Source organism: Choloepus didactylus, chromosome 5 (genome assembly GCF_015220235.1).
Source record: "Choloepus didactylus isolate mChoDid1 chromosome 5, mChoDid1.pri, whole genome shotgun sequence".
Taxonomy (NCBI): Eukaryota; Metazoa; Chordata; class Mammalia; order Pilosa; family Megalonychidae; genus Choloepus; species Choloepus didactylus.
Window position 1 is genome coordinate 63,726,624 of NC_051311.1, and position 24,719 is coordinate 63,751,342.

At 39.1% G+C, this 24,719-nt stretch overlaps 1 protein-coding gene across 2 annotated transcripts in view; it reads right to left on the bottom strand.

Moving 5' to 3' along the window:
* The window catches only part of FAM71F2 (family with sequence similarity 71 member F2), a 48,501-nt gene extending 35,183 nt beyond the window's left edge, over positions 1 to 13,318 (bottom strand). Inside the window, exons 1-3 of one of the 2 annotated variants that reach the window (XM_037836225.1) lie at positions 13,034 to 13,318; positions 10,111 to 10,295; positions 9,048 to 9,297 (exon numbers count right to left, since the gene is read on the bottom strand). In XM_037836225.1, the coding sequence (XP_037692153.1) occupies positions 9,048 to 9,297; positions 10,111 to 10,274 (414 nt within the window). In that variant the 5' untranslated portion in view covers positions 10,275 to 10,295; positions 13,034 to 13,318. Of the gene's footprint in view, positions 1 to 9,047; positions 9,298 to 10,110; positions 10,296 to 13,033 lie in introns of those variants that run through there. The other variant, XM_037836226.1, reaches the window with a different exon arrangement.
* Between the last annotated feature and the right edge of the window lie 11,401 nt (positions 13,319 to 24,719).

Here is a 24,719-nt window from a genome sequence, read left to right on the forward strand (position 1 = left end):
GACATGGAAATGTGCTTATTTAAATGTACTTAATTTAAAGTGAAAAAAAAACAGCATTCAAAAAGTATATCTAGCGTCCCCCTCTCTCAAGCTAGGTCAACTCGGCAGGTGAATTCACTGCCCTCCTCTCTACGTGGGACTGACTCCAAGGGTGAAAATCTCCCTGGCAACGCAGGATATGACTCCTAGGGATCAATCTGGACCCGATATCGTGGAATTGAGAACATCTTCTTGACCAAAAGGGGGAAGCGGAATGAAACAAAATAAAGTTTCAATGGCTGAGAGATTTCAAATGGAATTGAGAGGTCACTCTGGTGGGCATTCTTATGCGCTATATAGATATCCCTTTCTAGATTTTAGTGAATTGGAATGGCTAGAAGTAAATACCCGAAACTATCAAACTCCAACCCAGTGGCCTTGACTCTTGAAGATGATTGTATTACTATGTAATATACGTCACACTGTCACGTATATGTGTGTGACGGTGAAAACTTTGTGGATCACACTCTCTTTATCCAGTGTATGGATGGATGAGTAGAAAAATGGGGACAGGGACTAAATGAAGATTGGGGTGGGATGGGGGGGATGATTTGGATATTTTTTCCTTTTGTTTTTTATTCTTATTTTTATTCTTTCTGGTGTAAAGAAAATGTTCAAAAATGGGTTGGGGTCATGAAGGCACAACTATAGATGACTGTATGGTATGTAAATATATCTCAACAAAACTGAATTTTAAAAAGTATATCTATATGTATATACATAAATATCCTTAAGCATGTAAAATATGCCCTAAAATATGTCAATTAAAAATTAATTTTAAAAGAAAGACTGAATGATAATATGCCAAAATGTTTAAAAAGTGATTGTTATAGGCTGGAGAGATGTGGGAGTGATTTTTCTGTACTTTTCTGATTTTCTTCAATAAGCATTATTACCTTAAAAATACTGGGGGGGCTGGAGGCGGCGCAAGATGGCAGACTGGTGAGCTGTAAGTTTTAGTTACTCCTCCAGGAAAGTAGGTAAAAAGCCAGGAACTGCGTGGACTGGACACCACAGAGCAATCTGTCTTTGGGCATACTTCATACAACACTCATGAAAACGTGGAACTGCTGAGATCAGCGAAATCTGTAAGTTTTTGCGGCCAGGGGACCCGCGCCCCTCCCTGCCAGGCTCAGTCCCGGGGGAGGAGGGGCTGTCAGCTCTGGGAAGGAGAAGGGAGAACTGCAGTGGCTGCTCTTATCGGAAACTCATTCTACTGATTCAAACTCCAACCATAGATAGACTGAGACCAGACACCAGAGACTCTGAGAGCAGCCAGCCCAGCAGAGAGGAGACAGGCATAGAAAAAAAACAACATGAAAAACTCCAAAATAAAAGCAGAGGATTTTTGGAGTTCTGGTGAACACAGAAAGGGGAAGGGCGGAGATCAGGCCTTGAGGCGCATATGCAAATCCCGAAGCAAAGCTGATCTCTCTGCCCTGTGGACCTTTCCTTAATGGCCCTGGTTGCTTTGTCTATTAGCATTTCAATAACCCATTAGATCTCTGAGGAGGGCCATTTTTTTTTTTTTTTTTAAATCCTTTTTTCTTTTTCTAAAACAATTACTCTAAGAAGCCCAATACAGAAAGCTTCAAAGAATTGCAATTTGGGCACGTCAAGTCAAGAGCAGAACTAAGAGAGCTCTGAGACAAAAGGCAATAATCCAGTGGCTGAGAAAATTCACTAAACACCACAACTTCCCAAGAAAAGGGGGGTGTCCGCTCACAGCCACCATCCTGGTGGACAGGAAACACTCCTGCCCATCGCCAGCCCCATAGCCCAGAGCTGCCCCAGACAACCCAGTGTGACGGAAGTGCTTCAAATAACAGGCACACACCACAAAACTGGGCGTGGACATTAGCCTTCCCTGCAACCTCAGCTGAATGTCCCAGAGCTGGGAAGGTGGAGCAGTGTGAATTAACAAAGCCCAATTCAGCCATCATTTGAGCAGACTGGGAGCCTCCCTACACAGCCCAGCAGCCCAGAACTGCCCTGGGGGGACGGCACTCACCTGTGACATAGCACAGACATCCCTCAACAGAGGACCCGGGGTGCACAGCCTGGAAGAGGAGCCCACTTGCAAGTCTCAGGAGCCATACGCCAATACCAAAGACTTGTGGGTCAGTGGCAGAGACAAACTGTGGCAGGACTGAACTGAAGGATTAGACTATTGCAGCAGCTTTAAAACTCTAGGATCATCAGGGAGATTTGATTGTTAGGGCCATCCCCCCTCCCCGACTGCCCAGAAACACGCCCCACATACAGGGCAGGCAACACCAACTACACACGCAAGCTTGGTACACCAATTGGGCCCCACAAGACTCACTCCCCCACTCACCAAAAAGGCTAAGCAGGGGAGAACTGGCTTGTGGAGAACAGGTGGCTCATGGACGCCACCAGCTGGTTAGTTAGAGAAAGTGTACTCCACGAAGCTGTAGATCTGATAAATTAGAGATAAGGACTTCAATAGGTCTACAAACCCTAAAAGAACCCTATCAAGTTCAGCAAATGCCACGAGGCCAAAAACAACAGAAAATTATAAAGCATATGAAAAAACCAGACGATATGGATAACCCAAGCCCAAGCACCCAAATCAAAAGACCAGAAGAGACACAGCACCTAGAGCAGCTACTCAAAGAACTAAAGATGAACAATGAGACCATAGTATGGGATATGAAGGAAATCAAGAAGACCCTAGAAGAGCATAAAGAAGACATTGCAAGACTAAATAAAAAAATGGATGATCTTATGGAAATTAAAGAAACTGTTGACCAAATTAAAAAGATTCTGGACACTCATAGTACAAGACTAGAGGAAGTTGAACAACGAATCAGTGACCTCGAAGATGACAGAATGGAAAATGAAAGCATAAAAGAAAGAATGGGGAAAAAAATTGAAAAACTCGAAATGGACCTCAGGGATATGATAGATAATATGAAACGTCCGAATATAAGACTCATTGGTGTCCCAGAAGGGGAAGAAAAGGGTAAAGGTCTAGGAAGAGTATTCAAAGAAATTGTTGGGGAAAACTTCCCAAATCTTCTAAACAACATAAATACACAAATCATAAATGCTCAGCGAACTCCAAATAGAATAAATCCAAAAAAACCCACTCCGAGACATATACTGATCACACTGTCAAACATAGAAGAGAAGGAGCAAGTTCTGAAAGCAGCAAGAGAAAAGCAATTCACCACATACAAAGGAAACAGCATAAGACTAAGTAGTGACTACTCAGCAGCCACCATGGAGGCAAGAAGGCAGTGGCATGATATATTTAAAATTCTGAGTGAGAGGAATTTCCAGGCAAGAATACTTTATCCAGCAAAGCTCTCCTTCAAATTTGAGGGAGAGCTTAAATTTTTCACAGACAAAGAAATGCTGAGAGAATTTGCTAACAAGAGACCTGACCTACTGGAGATACTAAAGGGAGCCCTACAGACAGAGAAACAAAGACAGGACAGAGAGACTTGGAGAAAGGTTCAGTACTAAAGAGATTCGGTATGGGTACAATAAAGGATATTAATAGAGAGAGGGAAAAATATGGCAAACATAAACCAAAGGATAAGATGGCCGATTCAAGAAATGCCTTCACGGTTTTAACGTTGAATGTAAATGGATTAAACTCCCCAATTAAAAGATATAGATTCGCAGAATGGATCAAAAAAAATGAACCATCAATATGTTGCATACAAGAGACTCATCTTAGACACAGGGACACAAAGAAACTGAAAGTGAAAGGATGGAAAAAAATATTTCATGCAAGCTACAGCCAAAAGAAAGCAGGTGTAGCAATATTAATCTCAGATAAAATAGACTTCAAATGCAGGGATGTTTTGAGAGACAAAGAAGGCCACTACATACTAATAAAAGGGGCAATTCAGCAAGAAGAAATAACAATCGTAAATGTCTATGCACCCAATCAAGGTGCCACAAAATACATGAGAGAAACACTGGCAAAACTAAAGGAAGCAATGGATGTTTCCACAATAATTGTGGGAGACTTCAACACATCACTCTCTCCTATAGATAGATCAACCAGACAGAAGACCAATAAGGAAATTGAAAACCTAAACAATCTGATAAATGAATTAGATTTAATAGACATCTACAGGACATTACATCCCAAATCACCAGGATACACATACTTTTCTAATGCTCACGGAACTTTCTCCAGAATAGATCATATGCTGGGACATAAAACAAGCCTCAATAAATTTAAAAAGATTGAAATTATTCAAAGCACATTCTCTGACCACAATGGAATACAATTAGAAGTCAATAACCATCAGAGACTTAGAAAATTCACAAATACCTGGAGGTTAAACAACACACTCCTAAACAATCAGTGGGTTAAAGAAGAAATAGCAAGAGAAATTGCTAAATATATAGAGACGAATGAAAATGAGAACACAACATACCAAAACCTATGGGATGCAGCAAAAGCAGTGCTAAGGGGGAAATTTATAGCACTAAACGCATATATTAAAAAGGAAGAAAGAGCCAAAATCAAAGAAATAATGGATCAACTGAAGAAGCTAGAAAATGAACAGCAAACCAATCCTAAACCAAGTACAAGAAAAGAAATAACAAGGATTAAAGCAGAAATAAATGACATAGAGAACAAAAAAACAATAGAAAGGATAAATATCACCAAAAGTTGGTTCTTTGAGAAGATCAACAAGATTGACAAGCCCCTAGCTAGAATGACAAAATCAAAAAGAGAGAAGACCCATATAAACAAAATAATGAATGAAAAAGGTGACATAACTGCAGATCCTGAAGAAATTAAAAAAATTATAAGAGGATATTATGAACAACTGTATGGCAACAAACTGGATAATGTAGAAGAAATGGACAATTTCCTGGAAACATATGAACAACCTAGACTGACCAGAGAAGAAATAGAAGACCTCAACCAACCCATCACAAGCAAAGAGATCCAATCAGTCATCAAAAATCTTCCCACAAATAAATGCCCAGGGCCAGATGGCTTCACAGGGGAATTCTACCAAACTTTCCAGAAAGAACTGACACCAATCTTACGCAAACTCTTTCAAAACATTGAAAAAAATGGAACACTACCTAACTCATTTTATGAAGCTAACATCAATCTAATACCAAAACCAGGCAAAGATGCTACAAAAAAGGAAAACTACCGGCCAATCTCCCTAATGAATATAGATGCAAAAATCCTCAACAAAATACTTGCAAATCGAATCCAAAGACACATTAAAAAAATCATACACCATGACCAAGTGGGGTTCATTCCAGGCATGCAAGGATGGTTCAACATAAGAAAAACAATCAATGTATTACAACACATTAAAAACTCGAAAGGGAAAAATCAATTGATCATCTCAATGGATGCTGAAAAAGCATTTGACAAAATCCAACATCCCTTTTTGATAAAAACACTTCAAAAGGTAGGAATTGAAGGAAACTTCCTCAACATGATAAAGAGCATATATGAAAAACCCACAGCCAGCATAGTACTCAATGGTGAGAGACTGAAAGCCTTCCCTCTAAGATCAGGAACAAGACAAGGATGCCCGCTGTCACCACTGTTATTCAACATTGTGCTGGAAGTGCTAGCCAGGGCAATCCGGCAAGACAAAGAAATAAAAGGCATCCAAATTGGAAAAGAAGAAGTAAAACTGTCATTGTTTGCAGATGATATGATCTTATATCTAGAAAACCCTGAGAAATCCACGATACACCTACTAGAGCTAATAAACAAATTTAGCAAAGTAGCGGGATACAAGATTAATGCACATAAGTCAGTAATGTTTCTATATGCTAGAAATGAACAAACTGAAGAGACACTCAAGAAAAAGATACCATTTTCAATAGCAACTAAAAAAATCAAGTACCTAGGAATAAACTTAACCAAAGATGTAAAAGACCTATACAAAGAAAACTACATAACTCTACTAAAAGAAATAGAAGGGGACCTTAAAAGATGGAAAAATATTCCATGTTCATGGATAGGAAGGCTAAATGTCATTAAGATGTCAATTCTACCCAAACTCATCTACAGATTCAATGCAATCCCAATCAAAATTCCAACAACCTACTTTGCAGACTTGGAAAAGCTAGTTATCAAATTTATTTGGAAAGGGAAGATGCCTCGAATTGCTAAAGACACTCTAAAAAAGAAAAACAAAGTGGGAGGACTTACACTCCCTGACTTTGAAGCTTATTATAAAGCCACAGTTGCCAAAACAGCATGGTACTGGCACAAAGATAGACATATAGATCAATGGAATCGAATTGAGAATTCAGAGATAGACCCTCAGATCTATGGCCGACTGATCTTTGATAAGGCCCCCAAAGTCACCGAACTGAGCCATAATGGTCTTTTCAACAAATGGGGCTGGGAGAGTTGGATATCCATATCCAAAAGAATGAAAGAGGACCCCTACCTCACCCCCTACACAAAAATTAACTCAAAATGGACCAAAGATCTCAATATAAAAGAAAGTACCATAAAACTCCTAGAAGATAATGTAGGAAAACATCTTCAAGACCTTGTATTAGGAGGCCACTTCCTAGACTTTACACCCAAAGCACAAGCAACAAAAGAGAAAATAGATAAATGGGAACTCCTCAAGCTTAGAAGTTTCTGCACCTCAAAGGAATTTCTCAAAAAGGTAAAGAGGCAGCCAACTCAATGGGAAAAAATTTTTGGAAACCATGTATCTGACAAAAGACTGATATCTTGCATATACAAAGAAATCCTACAACTCAATGACAATAGTACAGACAGCCCAATTATAAAATGGGCAAAAGATATGAAAAGACAGTTCTCTGAAGAGGAAATACAAATGGCCAAGAAACACATGAAAAAATGTTCAGCTTCACTAGCTATTAGAGAGATGCAAATTAAGACCACAATGAGATACCATCTAACACCGGTTAGAATGGCTGCCATTAAACAAACAGGAAACTACAAATGCTGGAGGGGATGTGGAGAAATTGGAACTCTTATTCATTGTTGGTGGGACTGTATAATGGTTCAGCCACTCTGGAAGTCAGTCTGGCAGTTCCTTAGAAAACTAGATATAGAGCTACCATTCAATCCAGCGATTGCACTTCTCGGTATATACCCGGATGATCGGAAAGCAGTGACACGAACAGATATCTGCACGCCAATGTTCATAGCAGCATTATTCACAATTGCCAAGAGATGGAAACAACCCAAATGTCCTTCAACAGATGAGTGGATAAATAAAATGTGGTATATACACACGATGGAATACTACGCGGCAGTAAGAAGGAACGATCTCGTGAAACATATGACAACATGGATGAACCTTGAAGACATAATGCTGAGCGAAATAAGCCAGGCACAAAAAGAGAAATATTACATGCTACCACTAATGTGAACTTTGAAAAATGTAAAACAAATGGTTTATAATGTAGAATGTAGGGGAACTAGCAGTAGAGAGCAATTAAGGAAGGGGGAACAATAATCCAAGAAGAACAGATAAGCTATTTAACGTTCTGGGGATGCCCAGAAATGACTATGGTCTGTTAATTTCTGATGGATGTAGTAGGAACAAGTTCACTGAAATGTTGCTATATTATGTAACTTTCTTGGGGTAAAGTAGGAACATGTTGGAAGTTAAGCAGTTATCTTAGGTTAGTTGTCTTTTTCTTACTCCCTTGTTATGGTCTCTTTGAAATGTTCTTTTATTATATGTTTGTTTTCTTTTTAACTTTTTTTTTCATACAGTTGATTTAAAAAAGAAGGGAAAGTTAAAAAAAAAAAAAAAGGAAAAAGGCAAACAAGGAAAAAAAAAAAAGATGTAGTGCCCCCTTGAGGAGCCTGTGGGGAATGCAGGTGTATTCGCCTACCCCACCTCCATGGTTGCTAACATGACCACAGACATAGGGGACTGGTGGTTTGATGGGTTGAGCCCTCTACCATAAGTTTTACCCTTGGGAAGATGGTTGCTGCAAAGGAGAGGCTAGGCCTCCCTGTATTTGTGCCTAAGAGTCTCCTCCTGAATGCCTCTTTGTTGCTCAGATGTGGCCCTCTCTCTCTGGCTAAGCCAACTTGAAAGGTGAAATCACTGCCCTCCCCCCTACGTGGGATCAGACACCCAGGGAAGTGAATCTCCCTGGCAACGTGGAATATGACTCCCGGGGAGGAATGTAGACCCGGCATCGTGGGATGGAGAACATCTTCTTGACCAAAAGGGGGATGTGAAAGGAAATGAAATAAGCTTCAGTGGCAGAGAGATTCCAAAAGGAGCCGAGAGATCACTCTGGTGGGCACTCTTATGCACACTTTAGACAACCTTTTTTAGGTTCTAAAGAATTGGGGTAGCTGGTGGTGGATACCTGAAACTATTAAACTACAATCCAGAACCCATGAATCTCGAAGACAGTTGTATAAAAATGTAGCTTATGAGGGGTGACAATGGGATTGGGAATGCCATAAGGACCAAACTCCACTTTGTCTAGTTTATGGATGGATGTGTAGAAAAGTAGGGGAAGGAAACAAACAGACAAAGGTACCCAGTGTTCTTTTTTACTTCAATTGCTCTTTTTCACTCTAATTATTATTCTTGTTATTTTTGTGTGTGTGGTAATGAAGGTGTCAGGGATTGATTTAGGTGATGAATGTACAACTATGTAATGGTACTGTAAACAATCGAAAGTACAATTTGTTTTGTATGACAGCGTGGTATGTGAATATATCTCAATAAAATGATGATTTAAAAAAAAATACTGGGGGGAATAACAGTAAAAAACTGAAAATGATTTTTAAGTGAGTTAAGTACTTTATAGCTCTTTGAAAAGAAATCTGAACTAATTTGCCTTTTACATTTGTAGATCTCAGTTTGGTGTGTCCCTATCATTGGCCCTTAAAAATATAAAGTTTGCTCTTCTGCCCACAGCACTTGACAATGATATCCATCAATCCTCACCTAGTGATATGCTTTTGATTCCCCCACTGACAGTTTCTGCTACAGATCATGGAAGGGCCCCCCCCTTACCATTGTTTCTGTGGAGCTGCTAGACATCTTGGGCACCAGGCAGTGAGTGAATTGGATTCTCGGGTCTTTGGTGGTGATGGACAGACCTTTCTGCAGAATTCTCACCAAGCGGATCCAAAATTGAAACACGGCGTCTGGGTGTATTTTGTGGAGCTTAAGGTAGTAGATCTTTTCAGTCACTGTCCTAACCCTCAAGATGCGCTGGAGCCGGTCACAGATCCGTAGTTCCACATACTTGAGGGGGAGAATCCTGGATGCAATTAGGAAATTCCCCATTGCAGAGCCCATGATTTTAATCAATCATATTGGTGCCTACCTAGAACTTGGCTCAACTTCACTGGCCTCCCATTCTTCTTGGCTGATCCCCAAGGGAGAAAGCTCTCAAGAATGGGAATGGATTACTGGGGCTGATTCTTCTCTGACCTTCAGGGACTTCACTGAAAAACAACCTGTCCACATCAATAACAATGGCTAATGTTTGATGTACAATATCTCATTTATTCCTCGCAGGAACCCTTGGATGGAGGAAGGATAATTCCATTTTACAGGTTTTGAAACTGAGGTTTTACAAAAGTTAAGTCATTTATCCAAGTTTAAGTAGGAACTGGAACTAAGTTTTCTGACTCTGTTGCCAGGCTTCTTTCCCCTATATTTCAGGACTTTTCTGGCAAGGACCCCTGTATTGAAAGGACAAGGAGAAGGGGTGGCATGTCTGCTTCCTTGTCCCCTATACATAATCTAGTTTGATTTTCACACTTCTCACCTTTTCTTTGGAAATTTCCTAGACTTTATTGACAAAATAAAAGTAACAAAGAGGAAGCCAAGATCCTCAAAAACTAGGCTCCTCAAGACAGGACTGTGGATTGCTCTATGCCTGCATCAAGCACAGTGCTTGGTACACAGTAGGTGCTAAATAAATATTTGTTAAATGAATAAATGGATTCTACATAGTTTATACTCTAAAAAACACCGTCCTTTCTTTTTATCTAAAATTCAGCTATAAAACAATGCATATACCAATTACCCCACCCCTTTCTGGCCCCTCCCTGAAGCCTTTCTTTACCTGCTGAGGGTGATGAGTGGGGCATCACCAGGTTTGTTCCAGGTGGAAAATGGACCCTGGGGCCAGGTGACATTGGCCATCAGGAGAATGTTGGGGAGTGGCAGGCAGGGCACTGAGGAGGTCACCCCGAGGACCATGGTAGTAGAGCCTCCTAAGACATCCATCCAGTTCCCGGACTTAGTGACCTGGAAACCAGCCCGCAGGTACCCAGGTGAGAGAGAAGCAAAGCCAAGGGGTGGAAGCATAAAGGGACTAGAAAGGAGAACTACACCTTAGCAGCAGGCTTGGAGCACCTTGTGCTACTTGCTGTTGGGCAGCACACTGGGCTGGGCTGTGACTTCTTATTGATCTTTTTTGTTGGTCTCCCCAACAGCCTTTAAGCTCACTAGCAACAGGAACCCTGAGTTGCACTTCTTTGTGTTCACTGCATTATCTGTCAACAGATGCAGTAGTAAAAAATGCTAGTAAGAGGAAGCTGAGTGGCACTGAAATTTTATTACCTCATCTTCGAGAGGAGAAGCATTGGTTACTATTGGCCTTAAAGGGAGATTGTGAAAGAAAGTCCAAGAAGGGATGGAGAGTGAGACAAAAGCAGTTGAATGGAGAGGCCCAGGTGGCCCAGCTGGAGGGATTTGGGGAGTTTTCTTCAGGATGAGGGAGGGCTCTGGTTGTTGCTGGGTCTTCAGTAAAGGAAGGACCTGTTCTCTTATAGCACCCCAAGACGAGGAGCCTAGATGCACAGCCCTGGGGCACTCAGTCTCAGCTAAGACCCACCTCACCACCACCACTGTCCATGGCTGGAAGAGAAGCACCAGAGCACTGGCCTCTAAGGAACCACAGGGACCATGGTAAGGAACATATGTTCCCAAGACCAGAGGGTCCTCCCCAGTGTTCTAGACCATTGGGATCTTTACACAGTCCCAGGAGCAAGGGGGATGTGCTAGTCATGATCGAAATTGAATTTCCCACAAGCCTGACCAGATGGAGCGCCAAGAAAAGTGTATTTTGATTTCTGGGAATAAAAAAAAAAAAATTCTTAGAGCTCATGTTGTGGAATGAAACTCACATCTACTACAAAACATCAATGACAGCACACATTGAGAGTAAGTGCTCAATGCATATTTGTGGATGATGCTGCTTTGAGATGGTGGTGCTGATGGCGACGTGGAGGACAAGGGAGAGAGAGAGAAGCACAACTATATGAGCTGAATCATTTCAAATCAACCACTAACTCTGCCATTGGTCAGCTTCAGCAGGCAGGCTCTCCCTCTCCCTGGCATAATTCTAAGTTTCCTCCTACCTGGGTCATTCAGCGTCCATTCAGAGAATCCAAAAAATTTTAATATTAGGCCAAAGGGAACATATTAAGAAAGTAAGTCTGCTGCCAAATCATCACACCCAAGAAGAAATGACCAGTTTCTTGTCCTCAGTCTGGGTTTCTTGATGGCTCTTCCTCCCCTGAGAGTGTGTTAGGAATGAGTTAGCCCCTGGGTTTGCCAGCTGATCACCTAACTCCACTGAACCCTGGGGTGACACAGAGACAAGAAGAGGACTCCACATTAAGCCCAAGACCTACTTTGAATTATTCCACTCTTCTTTCCTACAACTCCTCACCTCTTTTCTACTCTATCCAAATGGATTCTTGACCTGTAGACCCTCTACTTGTATCCCAGCCTCCATGCCTCTCCTAGTTAATTAGAAGAGCCTCTGCCTGGAATATCCTATCCCTGCTCTTACCCAAGTCTCAGCAATACCTCAAAGAAAGGCTTAAGACCCCATCTTCTGGAAAGCCAACTTCAACTGACCAGTCCATTGAGAATCCTCTGAATTCCCTTATTGCCTGCTTTTTCCTCATGTCTTAGGGATCAGCTAGTGAAACCCTCTGACATAGAGCTTGCTTAGATGGGTACCATTTTATCACATGCCCTGTAAACCTACAAATTCATAAGCTTGTTGGCCAGAGACACTATCTGATCTCTTTGCATTTCCTGCCCAGCATACAGTAGGCATTTAGTATGTGCCTGCTGACTGATTAACTGATTATGCCACACCTGCAAAGGAGCACAGGTGCACAGGTTGGGCTAGACCACTAGAGAGAGGCTGGCAGGTCCTTGACAAGATTTGATACATATTAAATGAACCCAGTGGCTTCATGCTCCCCCAGGCCATAAATCCTCGCTTTTATCAGTCATATCACCACCCTTTTGGGGCCTGGTAGAATTTTTCCAAGGCTGATTTACCCAGTGGACTTGCTCCCAAACAAGGCTGTTTCCAAATCATCCCAGAGACAAGAGACTAGATTTCAAAGCAGAGATTTAGACAGCAACTGTCATTCCCTCTGACCATTCAGTTTGGACTAGTGCCCCAGGGAGAGTGCCTGTATACCCTGTCTGGAAAGTGAGCGCTGGCTTCTCCTTTTTCAAGGTATAAATCTATCTCCTTAAAGTATATGAACTACAGGTAGCTTCATGATGCTGTAGACACAAATTGAGGTCATGTGAGGACCCAGACCCTCTGATTTTCTCTAGTTATTATGGCTTTTTTCTCCTCCCTATGGCTTTTAAAATCCTTGACATCTCTTGGTCAACCCCTGGGAGCAGGTTTTAAAAAACGGAAAAAGATCTGATCCTGAGCTACACATGGGTACCTGGATAAAGTTGCTTTCAAACACCGCTGACTTGGCGAAGAGGTTGAATTCTGGAGAATGAATCAGTTGACAAAGAAGGCCATTTTCCACCCCAAGTTCTACTCCAGGGCCTGGTTCCCTGACCTCAGGTGGAAGGCCCCTAATTTTACTCATTGGTTCTTAGGAAGAATGGGCTGGGAAACATCTCTGGGGCTCCACGCAGTCCCAGCCCAACTCCAAGCTGTTGGTATGGACACTACTCCCCCAGCCCGCCACAGCTCTACCTCCCCTCCTTACCTATGGGCTGTCTGCTGGCTGGGAGAGCTGGTCGGCTCACAATGGCATAAATGACATCAAGGAATGTGGTGGGTAACAACAGGAAAGGGAAAAAAGAGGAGAACAAGGATTTAGAGCAGAACTCTTTCCTCCCCCTTTTCCTACTAGCTACAAACCTCCAGTAATGTAGCCCATCCCATTTTTTCAAACACTCAATCTTTCCCCAAACATGAAGAAAATAACTCTCTCAAGATTATTATGCCAATAGATCATATGCTGGGACATAAAACAAGCCTCAGTAAATTTAAAAAGATTGAAATTATTCAAAGCACATTCTCTGACCACAATGGAATACAATTAGAAGTCAATAACCATCAGAGACTTAGAAAATTCACAAATACCTGGAGGTTAAACAACACACTCCTAAACAATCAGTGGGTTAAAGAAGAAATAGCAAGAGAAATTGCTAAATATATAGAGACGAATGAAAATGAGAACACAACATACCAAAACCTATGGGATGCAGCAAAAGCAGTGCTGAGGGGGAAATTTATAGCTCTAAATGCATATATTAAAAAGGAAGAAAGAGCCAAAATCAAAGAACTAATGGATCAACTGAAGAAGCTAGAAAATGAACAGCAAACCAATCCTAAACCAAGTAGAAGAAAAGAAATAACAAGGATTAAAGCAGAAATAAATGACATAGAGAACAAAAAAACAATAGAGAGGATAAATATCACCAAAAGTTGGTTCTTTGAGAAGATCAACAAGATTGACAAGCCCCTAGCTAGACTGACAAAATCAAAAAGAGAGAAGACCCATATAAACAAAATAATGAATGAAAAAGGTGACATAACTGCAGATCCTGAAGAAATTAAAAAAATTATAAGAGGATATTATGAACAACTGTATGGCAACAAACTGGATAATGTAGAAGAAATGGACAATTTCCTGGAAACATATGAACAACCTACACTGACCAGAGAAGAAATAGAAGACCTCAACCAACCCATCACAAGCAAAGAGATCCAATCAGTCATCAAAAATCTTTCCACAAATAAATGCTCAGGGCCAGATGGCTTCACAGGGGAATTCTACCAAACTTTCCAGAAAGAACTGACACCAATCTTACTCAAACTCTTTCAAAACATTGAAGAAAATGGAACACTACCTAACTCATTTTATGAAGCTAACATCAATCTAATACCAAAACCAGGCAAAGATGCTATAAAAAAGGAAAACTACCGGCCAATCTCCCTAATGAATATAGATGCAAAAATCCTCAACAAAATACTTGCAAATCGAATCCAAAGACACATTAAAAAAATCATACACCATGACCAAGTGGGGTTCATTCCAGGCATGCAAGGATGGTTCAACATAAGAAAATCAATCAATGTATTACAACACATTAGCAAGTCAAAAGGGAAAAATCAATTGATCACATCAATAGATGCTGAAAAAGCATTTGACAAAATCCAACATCCCTTTTTGATAAAAACACTTCAAAAGGTAGGAATTGAAGGAAACTTCCTCAACATGATAAAGAGCATATATGAAAAACCCACAGCCAGCATAGTACTCAATGGTGAGAGACTGAAAGCCTTCCCTCTAAGATCAGGAACAAGACAAGGATGCCCGCTGTCACCACTGTTATTCAACATTGTGCTGGAAGTGCTAGCCAGGGCAATCCGGCAAGACAAAGAAATAAAAGGCATCCAAATTGGAAAAGAAGAAGTAAAACTGTCATTGTTTGCAGATGATATGATCTTATATCTAGAAAACCCTGAGAAATCGACGATACAACTACTAGAGCTAATAAACAAATTTAGCAAAGTAGCGGGATACAAGATTAATGCACATAAGTCAGTAATGTTTCTATATGCTAGAAATGAACAAACTGAAGAGACACTCAAGAAAAAGATACCATTTTCAATAGCAACTAAAAAAATCAAGTACCTAGGAATAAACTTAACCAAAGATATAAAAGACCTATACAAAGAAAACTACATAACTCTACTAAAAGAAATAGAAGGGGACCTTAAAAGATGGAAAAATATTCCATGTTCATGGATAGGAAGACTAAATGTCATTAAGATGTCAATTCTACCCAAACTCATCTACAGATTCAATGCAATCCCAATCAAAATTCCAACAACCTACTTTGCAGACTTGGAAAAGCTAGTTATCAAATTTATTTGGAAAGGGAAGATGCCTCGAATTGCTAAAGACACTCTAAAAAAGAAAAACGAAGTGGGAGGACTTACACTCCCTGACTTTGAAGCTTATTATAAAGCCACAGTTGTCAAAACAGCATGGTACTGGCACAAAGATAGACATATAGATCAATGGAATCGAATTGAGAATTCAGAGAAAGACCCTCAGATCTATGGCCAACTGATCTTTGATAAGGCCCCCAAAGTCACTGAACTGAGTCATAATGGTCTTTTCAACAAATGGGGCTGGGAGAGTTGGATATCCATACCCAAAAGAATGAAAGAGGACCCCTACCTCACCCCCTACACAAAAGTTAACTCAAAATGGACTCAAGATCTCAATATAAAAGAAAGTACCATAAAACTCCTAGAAGATAATGTAGGAAAACATCTTCAAGACCTTGTATTAGGCGGCCACTTCCTAGACTTTACACCCAAAGCACAAGCAACAAAAGAAAAAATAGATACATGGGAACTCCTCAAGCTTAGAAGTTTCTGCACCTCAAAGGAATTTCTCAAAAAGGTAAAGAGGCAGCCAACTCAATGGGAAAACATTTTTGGAAACCATGTATCTGACAAAAGACTGATATCTTGCATATATAAAGAAATCCTACAACTCAATGACAATAGTACAGACAGCCCAATTATAAAATGGGCAAAAGATATGAAAAGACAGTTCTCTGAAGAGGAAATACAAATGGCCAAGAAACACATGAAAAAATGTTCAGCTTCACTAGCTATTAGAGAGATGCAAATTAAGACCACAATGAGATACCATCTAACACCGATTAGAATGGCTTCCATTAAACAAACAGGAAACTACAAATGCTGGAGGGGATGTGGAGAAATTGGAACTCTTATTCATTGTTGGTGGGACTGTATAATGGTTCAGCCACTCTGGAAGTCAGTCTGGCAGTTCCTTAGAAAACTAGATATAGAGCTACGATTCAATCCAGCGATTGCACTTCTCGGTATATACCCGGAAGATCGGAAAGCAGTGACACGAACAGATATCTGCACGCCAATGTTCATAGCAACATTATTCACAATTGCCAAGAGATGGAAACAACCCAAATGTCCTTCAACAGATGAGTGGATAAATAAAATGTGGTATATACACACGATGGAATACTACGCGGCAGTAAGAAGGAACGATCTCGTGAAACATATGACAACATGGATGAACCTTGAAGACATAATGCTGAGCGAAATAAGCCAGGCAGAAAAAGAGAAATATTATATGCTACCACTAATGTGAACTTTGAAAAATGTAAAACAAATGGTTTATAATGTAGAATGTAGGGGAACTAGCAATAGAGAGCAATTAAGGAAGGGGGAACAATAATCCAAGAGGAACAGATAAGCTATTTAACGTTCTGGGGATGCCCAGGAATGACTATGGTCTGTTAATTTCTGATGGATATAGTAGGAACAAGTTCACAGAAAGGTTGCTATATTAGGTAACTTTCTTGGGGTAAAGTAGGAACATGTTGCAAGTTAAGCAGTTATCTTAGGTTAGTTGTCTTTTTGTTACTCCCTTGTTATGGTCTCTTTGAAATGTTGTTCTTTGTATGTTTGTTTTCTTTTTAACTTTTTTTTCATACAGTTGATTTAAAAAAGAAGGGAAAGTTAAAAAAAAAAAAAAAACAAGGAAAAAAAGATGTAGTGCCCCCTTGAGGAGCCTGTGGAGAATGCAGGGGTATTGGCCTACCCCACCTCCATGGTTGCTAACATGACCACAGACATAGGGGACTGGTGGTTTGATGGGTTGAGCCCTCTACCACAGGTTTTACCTTTGGGAAAACGGTTGCTGCAAAGGAGAGGCTAGGCCTCCCTATGGTTGTGCCTAAGAGCCTCCTCCCGAATGCCTCTTTGTTGCTCAGATGTGGCCCTCTCTCTCTGGCTAAGCCAACTTGAAAGGTGAAATCTCTGCCCTCCCCCCTACGTGGGATCAGACACCCAGGGGAGTGAATCTCCCTGGCAACGTGGAATATGACTCCCGGGGAGGAATGTAGACCTGGCATCGTGGGACGGAGAACATCTTCTTGACCAAAAGGGGGATGTGAAAGGAAATGAAATAAGCTTCAGTGGCAGAGAGATTCCAAAAGGAGCCGAGAGGTCACTCTGGTGGGCACTCTTACGCACACTTTAGACAACCCTTTTTAGGTTCTAAAGAATTGGGGTAGCTGGTGGTGGATACCTGAAACTATCAAACCACAACCCAGAACCCATGAATCTCGAAGACAGTTGTATAAAAATGTAGCTTATGAGGGGTGACAATGGGATTGGGAAAGCCATAAGGACCACACTCCACTTTGTCTAGTTTATGGATGGATGAGTAGAAAAATAGGGGAAGGAAGGAAACAGACAAAGGTACCCAGTGTTCTTTTTTACTTCAATTGCTCTTTTTCACTCTAATTATTATTCTTGTTATTTTTGTATGTGTGCTAATGAAGGTGTCAGGGATTGATTTAGGTGATGAATGTACAACTATGTAATGGTACTGTAAACAATCGAAAGTACGATTTGTTTTGTATGACTGCGTGGTATGTGAATATATCTCAATAAAATGAAGATAAAAAAAAAAAGGACAAAGCAGCACATAAAAAGGGGGAGGGTAAGCAGCTTTCCCTTTTGGTTACTGAACAATAGTTTTGTTTTCCTTAAAAGCACTTTTAGCACATTTCCAACAAGTACTGCCTTGCCTTCTCTTCATTCTCCATCCAATTATTAATTTCCTTCATCTCTGGGCACCTAAAGTCTATTAAAATCTGAAAACTTTGTACAGTTTTATGACATCTTATGAATATAATGTTCTCAAATTTAGAATTCTTTGGATTACACATAAAATCACCTACTTTATCAATTATTTAATTCTACATGTCATAATGTTAAGGGAAAAAAAGGAAAGAGTCCAAATTGTACCCATAATATTACAATACAGAAATACCCCATGCATATGGGCAAGATCTAGAAGGAAACATAAAAATAAAAAGGGTTCAAGTGATGAATTATGAGTTATTAATTTGGTATATTTTTGCTATAAAAAGCAAATCAAGTCTTTAAGGCATTATTGAGGGTCTATGGGCAGAGCAGCATACACACATTCTTATAAGCTATACCCATTTTATAATTTTAAATTTATTCACTGTAGGCTTTCTTCAAGAACAACAAAAAAACATGGGTCCACGAAAGAATTGCCTCAGGGCTTAAAAATAATTAGCTCATCACTGACATGCTTTGCTACACTGCATTTTAAAAGGTCAAAAAAATAAGGGGGGAGGGAATAATATAGAGAAAAGAGCCACATACTGGGAATTGACCACCAATTAGCTCAATATTATTGTCTAAGTCACTTAGTCTCCTTCCATCTGTTTTCCCAGCAGCAAAATGTAAAGATTAGGCTAGATCTGCACTATACACATGTGGCTATTGAGCACTTAAAATGTGGCTAATCCAAATTGGAATGTGTTGTAAGTATAAAACACACACCAGATTTTGAAGAATTAATACCAAAAAAAAGGATGTAAAATATATCATTAATAATTTTATGTTGATTACATGTTGAAATTATAACATTTGAATATGTTGGATTAAATAAAATATGTTCAAGTTTCTGTTCTTTTTTAATGTGACTACTAGAACATTTAAAACTATGCGGCTTGCATTATATTTTTAAAGGACAGTGCGAAGCTAGATCATATATGAGGTCCTTCCAGCCCTTAATATTCTGATATCTTTCTTAAATTTTAGTCACAGCCTTTCAAATTCATAAAGCATTACACAGCATGTAATTTAAAATCCGTATTCCCTTCTTCCTTAGAAAATTCCACTAGATGGCACTAGAGTTCAAGCTTCAAGCTAATCATGACTAGGGGATTTAAAATTTGTACTTGGAGTTTTCTAAATGTGCTGTGTGGAGGTTCATCTCCATACTCTTGCTTACTGTGTTCCTTCCACTGGGAAATTCTTTCTTAACTTGGCCATCAGGCCCACAAACCTTTTCTTTTCTTTTTTCCTGGCACATAGTGACTGAAATTAACCAGTCTGTGGAAATGAATCCAATATTTACAGAGTATTTTGTGACAGTTGCTGTGCTATGAACGGCAACTGTAAAATCAGGAAAAGAAGGATGCTCTCACTGAAGATGGGACAATTTGGAACAGGAAATACTGAATTTTGAACACCCAGAGAAGCAAGAAAGCACTTAACACCTTTGGAGCCAGGAGGAGGGTGGCAGAAACAGTAGGCCCCATGGTGCAATACATTGCTTTGAATGAAGCTTAGATATCCATCATCTGAGGGCCTGATTAAACGAATTGTCATATATCTATACAATGGAATACCATGCAGCTATCAAAAAAAATTCAGGCCGCTCTCTAATAATATGCAACAACCGCCCATGATATTGTTATGTAAAAAAGCAAGACATTAAATTACCTTATGAAAACACAACCTAAATATGCATAGAACATGTCAAGAAAAATGTTTAAAACACTGGTAACAGTGATAGCCTTTGAGACGCGAAACTGGGTGCCTGAGTAGAAGGGAGACTTAATTTTCACTGTATACACGTGTTTCTTTTGAATTTCGTACTAGGTATATTTCCTATTTCAAAAGTTAATGAAATTTTGTTTTTTGGTTTAAAAAAAATTTGTAATGTGGTAACATATATATACAATGTAAAATTTCCCATTTTAACCACTATCAGGTGTCCAATTCAATGATATTAATTACAGTCACAATATTGTGCTACCAACATAACCATCCATTACCAAAACTTTTCATCACCCCAAACAGAAACCCTGCACCTATCAGGCAATAACTTCCCATTCGCTCCAACCATAATCCCTGGTAACCTGTAATCCATTCTCTGTCTCTATGAATTTGCTTATTCTACATATTTCCTATCAGTGAAATCATACAATATTTGTCATTTTATGTCTGGCTTAATTTAATGATCTTCAAGGTTCATCCATGTTTTATCATATATCAGAACTACATTCCTTTTTATGGCTGAATGAATATATCACATTTTGCTTATCCATTCATCCACTGATGAACAGTTAGGTTACTTCCACCTTTTGGCTTTTGTAAATAATGCTGCTATGAACATTGGTATATAAATGGCTGTTCAAGTCCCTGTTTTCAATTCTTTTGGATACATACCTAGAAATAGAATTGCCGGGTCATGTGGTAATTCTCTACTTAACTTTCTGAGGAACCCCCCAAAACAGTTCTCCAAAGTGGCTGAACAATTTTATATTCCAAACAGCAACACACAAGAATTCCTATTTCTCTACATCTCCACATCCTTCCCATTCTTTTTAACAACAGCCATCCTAGTGTGTGTGAAGTGGTATTCCACTGTGCTTTTCATTTGCATTTCCCTAATGATTAATGATGTTGAGCATCTTTTCATGTGCTTATTGGCCTTTTGTATATCTTCTTTGGCGAAATGTCTACTCAAGTCCTTTGCCTACTTTTAATTGGGTTATTGAGCTGTAGGAGCTCTTTATACATTCTGGATGTTGAACTCTAATCAGATATATGATTTGCAAATATTTTCTCTCATTCTGAGTTTGTCTTTTTCACTTTCTTGATAATGTCCTTTGATACGCAAAAGTTTTATGTTTTTATGAAGTCTAATTTATTGAATTTTTTTCTTTTGTTGCTCATGCTTTAGGTATCATATCTAAGAACATATCGCCTAATCCAAGGTCACGAAGATTTATATCTACATTTTCTTCTAAGAGTGTTACAGTTTTACACCTTAAATTTATGTATTGATCCATTTTGACTTAATTTTTGTCTATGGTGTAAGGTAGGGGTCCACTTTCATTCTTTTGCATTTGGATATTCAGTTTTCCCAGAACCATTTGTTGAAGAGACTATTCTTTCCCCATTGAATGGACTTGACACCTTGTTGAAAATCAATTGGTCATAGACACGAGGTTTTATTTCTGAACTCTCAATTCTGTTCTATTGGTCTATTTGTCAGTCCTTATGCCAGTACGTTGTTTTGTTTTTTTTAATTCAGTTTTATTGAGGTATATTCATATACTATACAATCATCCACAATGTACAATCAATTGTTCACAGTACCATCATATAGTTGTGCATTCATCACCACAATCAATTTTTGAACATTTTCATTACTTCAAAAATAAAAGAATGAAAATAAAAGTAAAAAAGAACAACTAAAACATCCCATCTCCCCATCCCACCCTATTTTTTATTTAATTTTTGTCTCCATTTATCTATTCATTTGTCCATACACTGCTTAAAGGGAGGGTGAACCACAATGTTTTCACAATCACATAGTTACACCCTGTAAGCTACATAGTTACACAATCATCTTCAAGAATCAAGGCTATTGGGTTGCAGTTTGACAATTTCAGGCATTTCCTTCTAACTATTCCAATATACTAAAAACTACAAAACAATATCTATGTAGTGCATAAGAATACCCTCCAGAATGTCCTCTCAACTCCACTTGAAATCTCTCAGCTATTGAAACTTATTTTGTTTCATTTCACATCCCCCTTTTGGTCAAGAAGATTTTCTCAATCCCACAATGCCGGGTCCAGGCTCATCCCCAGGAGTCATGTCCCACATTGCCAGGGAGATTTACACTTCTGGGAGTCATGTCCCATGTCAGGGGAAGGGCAGTGAGCTTATCTGCCAAGAGGGCTGAGAGAGAGAGAGGCCACATCTGAGCAACAAAAGAGGTTCTCTGGGATAGACTCTTAGGCATAATTATAATCAGGCTTAGCCTCTCCTTTGCAGTAACAAGCTTCAAAAGGGCAAACCCCAAGATCAAGGGTTCAGCCTACTAAATTGGTAGTTCTCAATGCTTATAAGAATATCAGTAATTCCCCAGGTGGGGAAGTTTAATATTTCTGTACTTTCCCCCAGTTCTAAGGGGGGCCCTGCAAATATGTTTTTATTCTCTGCCCAAATTACTTTGGGATGTATTGGTATTTCACACTAACCTGTACAAAGTATATTGTTTTGATTACTGTAGCTTAGTAGTAAATTTCAAATTGCAAAGTGTGAATCCTCCAACTTTGTTCTTCTTTTTTAAGAAGGTTTTGGTGATTTGGAGTCCCTTGTCATTCCTTATGAATTTGATGGTTGGTGAATTTTTCCATTTCTGCACAAAGGCTGCTGGGATTTTTATCAAGATTGTGTTTAATCTGTAAATCACTTTAGTATTGTCATTTCTGCCTTTTTTTTTTTTTTTTGAAAGGGTACCGTCCTTGTTATTCTGTTTTGGCATCAGGGTATACTAGTATAGCAAAGTGAATTGGACAGCTTTCCATCACGTCCCCCAGCCCTAGGAAAATTTTTTAAAAACACACAAACATCACCTGTTTCTTCAAGTTTTGGTAGAAGTCACTGAATAAAATATTCCGGGCTGGGTGCCATTCTTGAATGATACCTTGGGTTACATTTTCAATCTCTTTTATAGTCACTGATCTATTCAGATTTTAACTCTTGGGTTTATTTAACTCAGGAATTTATCTAGTTGAGAAAAGTACTTTGTTCTGAGATGAAAATACAGGTTATTTGACATATTCACCTATTATAATTTATATACAATAAACTATAATATATAGTAGGTACTAAGGTCAGCCTTGCTGTTCAAATCACACTTCATTGTCACTTCACTTAGAATTAGGGATAACATTTAACTCGTGTGCACCTAAGTGACTAGTTCTGACCTGGTCTTGATTCCCTTTTGTACATTATCACCTAGTCCCAGCCTTTGCCTGTTTTGAGGCCTTATTCGTAAGTCTAACCTTTGTTCATGCAGTCTTGAAGTATTGAGTTCTTCTCTATTGATTTTTGGAAGGCTTCCCTCTAATTTTTTCTGCAATTACTGGCTCTGGCAGTGCAATGCTTTCTGTCTCTCCAACAAGAGACAGTCCTGCACCTTTAGCTCTCTGCTTTTTCTGCAAGTTCAGCATTCTCCTGCTCTCTGTGGCTATGGCAGATTATCTTTCTCCCCAACTCCACCCCCCAACCCCATGTTTCGTTGATGGTAGGAGTTCTTCCTGGTTGGAAGATGAGTTTAAAATACTTTCCTCATGAGCAGATATGAATGTCATATTTTCCCATAATAATATTCAGTGTCCTTTCTCTCCCTACATTACCAAGCACTAATGTTGGGTCTTACTATTTTATCCTTCACTCCAGGGTTCCCAAAGTATCTTCCATGAAAAAAGAGCTCTATGCTAACTAAATTTGGGAGACATTGGATTAAAGTAAAAATAGGTTATTTATTTATTTATTTATTTACCATTTTTGTAGAACCTTGACTAGAATGTTACAATCCATCATTAATTTCCAAGTGGGAGACATAGAGGTACCTAAATTTATTTTATTTAACATATGTTAATAAAGTGTATTCTGTGCACTTTGAGGAACTTTATTTCCCTTTCCCTGCTTTAATTAACCAGTCTTAATGTATTATAATCTGAGTAAAACTGGACTGCCTACAGGGCACTCTTGGCATTGTCACATCCAAAAGAAATCCAAGGCTTGCTAAAACATACCCTACCTTGAAAAGCAACACATGTCAGTCAAGACAGATGTCTGGTGAAGAGGGAGTGAAAGTTTAATAACTAGGCCACCTGGCACACAAAATTAACAATATTAACAATTAACAATTATTAATATAAAAATAGTAAGCCTTCTAATCCAGAAACACAGGATGTCTTTCCATTTACTTGGGTCTTTAATTTCTCTCAGCAATATTATGCAATTTTCAGTGTACAAGTTTTCACCTCCCTGACTAAATTTATTCATAAGTATTTTATTCTTTTTGATGCTATTGTAAATGGAATTTTTCTTAATTCCCTTTTTTGATTGTTCATTGCTGGTGTATAGGAACACAGCTGATTTTTGCAGGTTGATCTTGTACCCTGAAACTTTGCTGAATTTTTTTATTAGCTCTAGCAGCTTTCTTGTGTATTATTTGGGATTTTCTACACATGGAATCATGTCATCTGTGAATAGATAGTTTTACTTCTTCCTTTCCAATTTGGATGCCTTTTATTTCTTTTCCTGGCTTAATTGCTCTAGATAGAACTTCCAGTACAATGTTGAATAACAGTGTGACAGTGGGCATCCTTGTCTTGTTCCTGTTCTTAGAGATGAAGCTTTCAATCTTTTACCATTGAGTATGAAATTAGCTTTGGGCTTTTCATATATGCCCTTTTTCATATTGAGGAAATCCCCTTCTATTCCTAGTTTTCTGAGTGTTTGTTTGAGAAAGTGTTTCAAATGCCTTTTCTGTATCTTGAGAGATCATGTGGTTTTTCCCATCATTCTACTAGTGTGGTGTATTACATTGATTTTCATAAGTTGAACCACCTTTACATTCCTGGGATAAATCTCCAAAACCTATTCATTTTTAAAAATCCAGATCTTCTAAGAAGCTTTTTCTTAACATCCCTTGCTTGCCCACAAATGACTTTATGTCC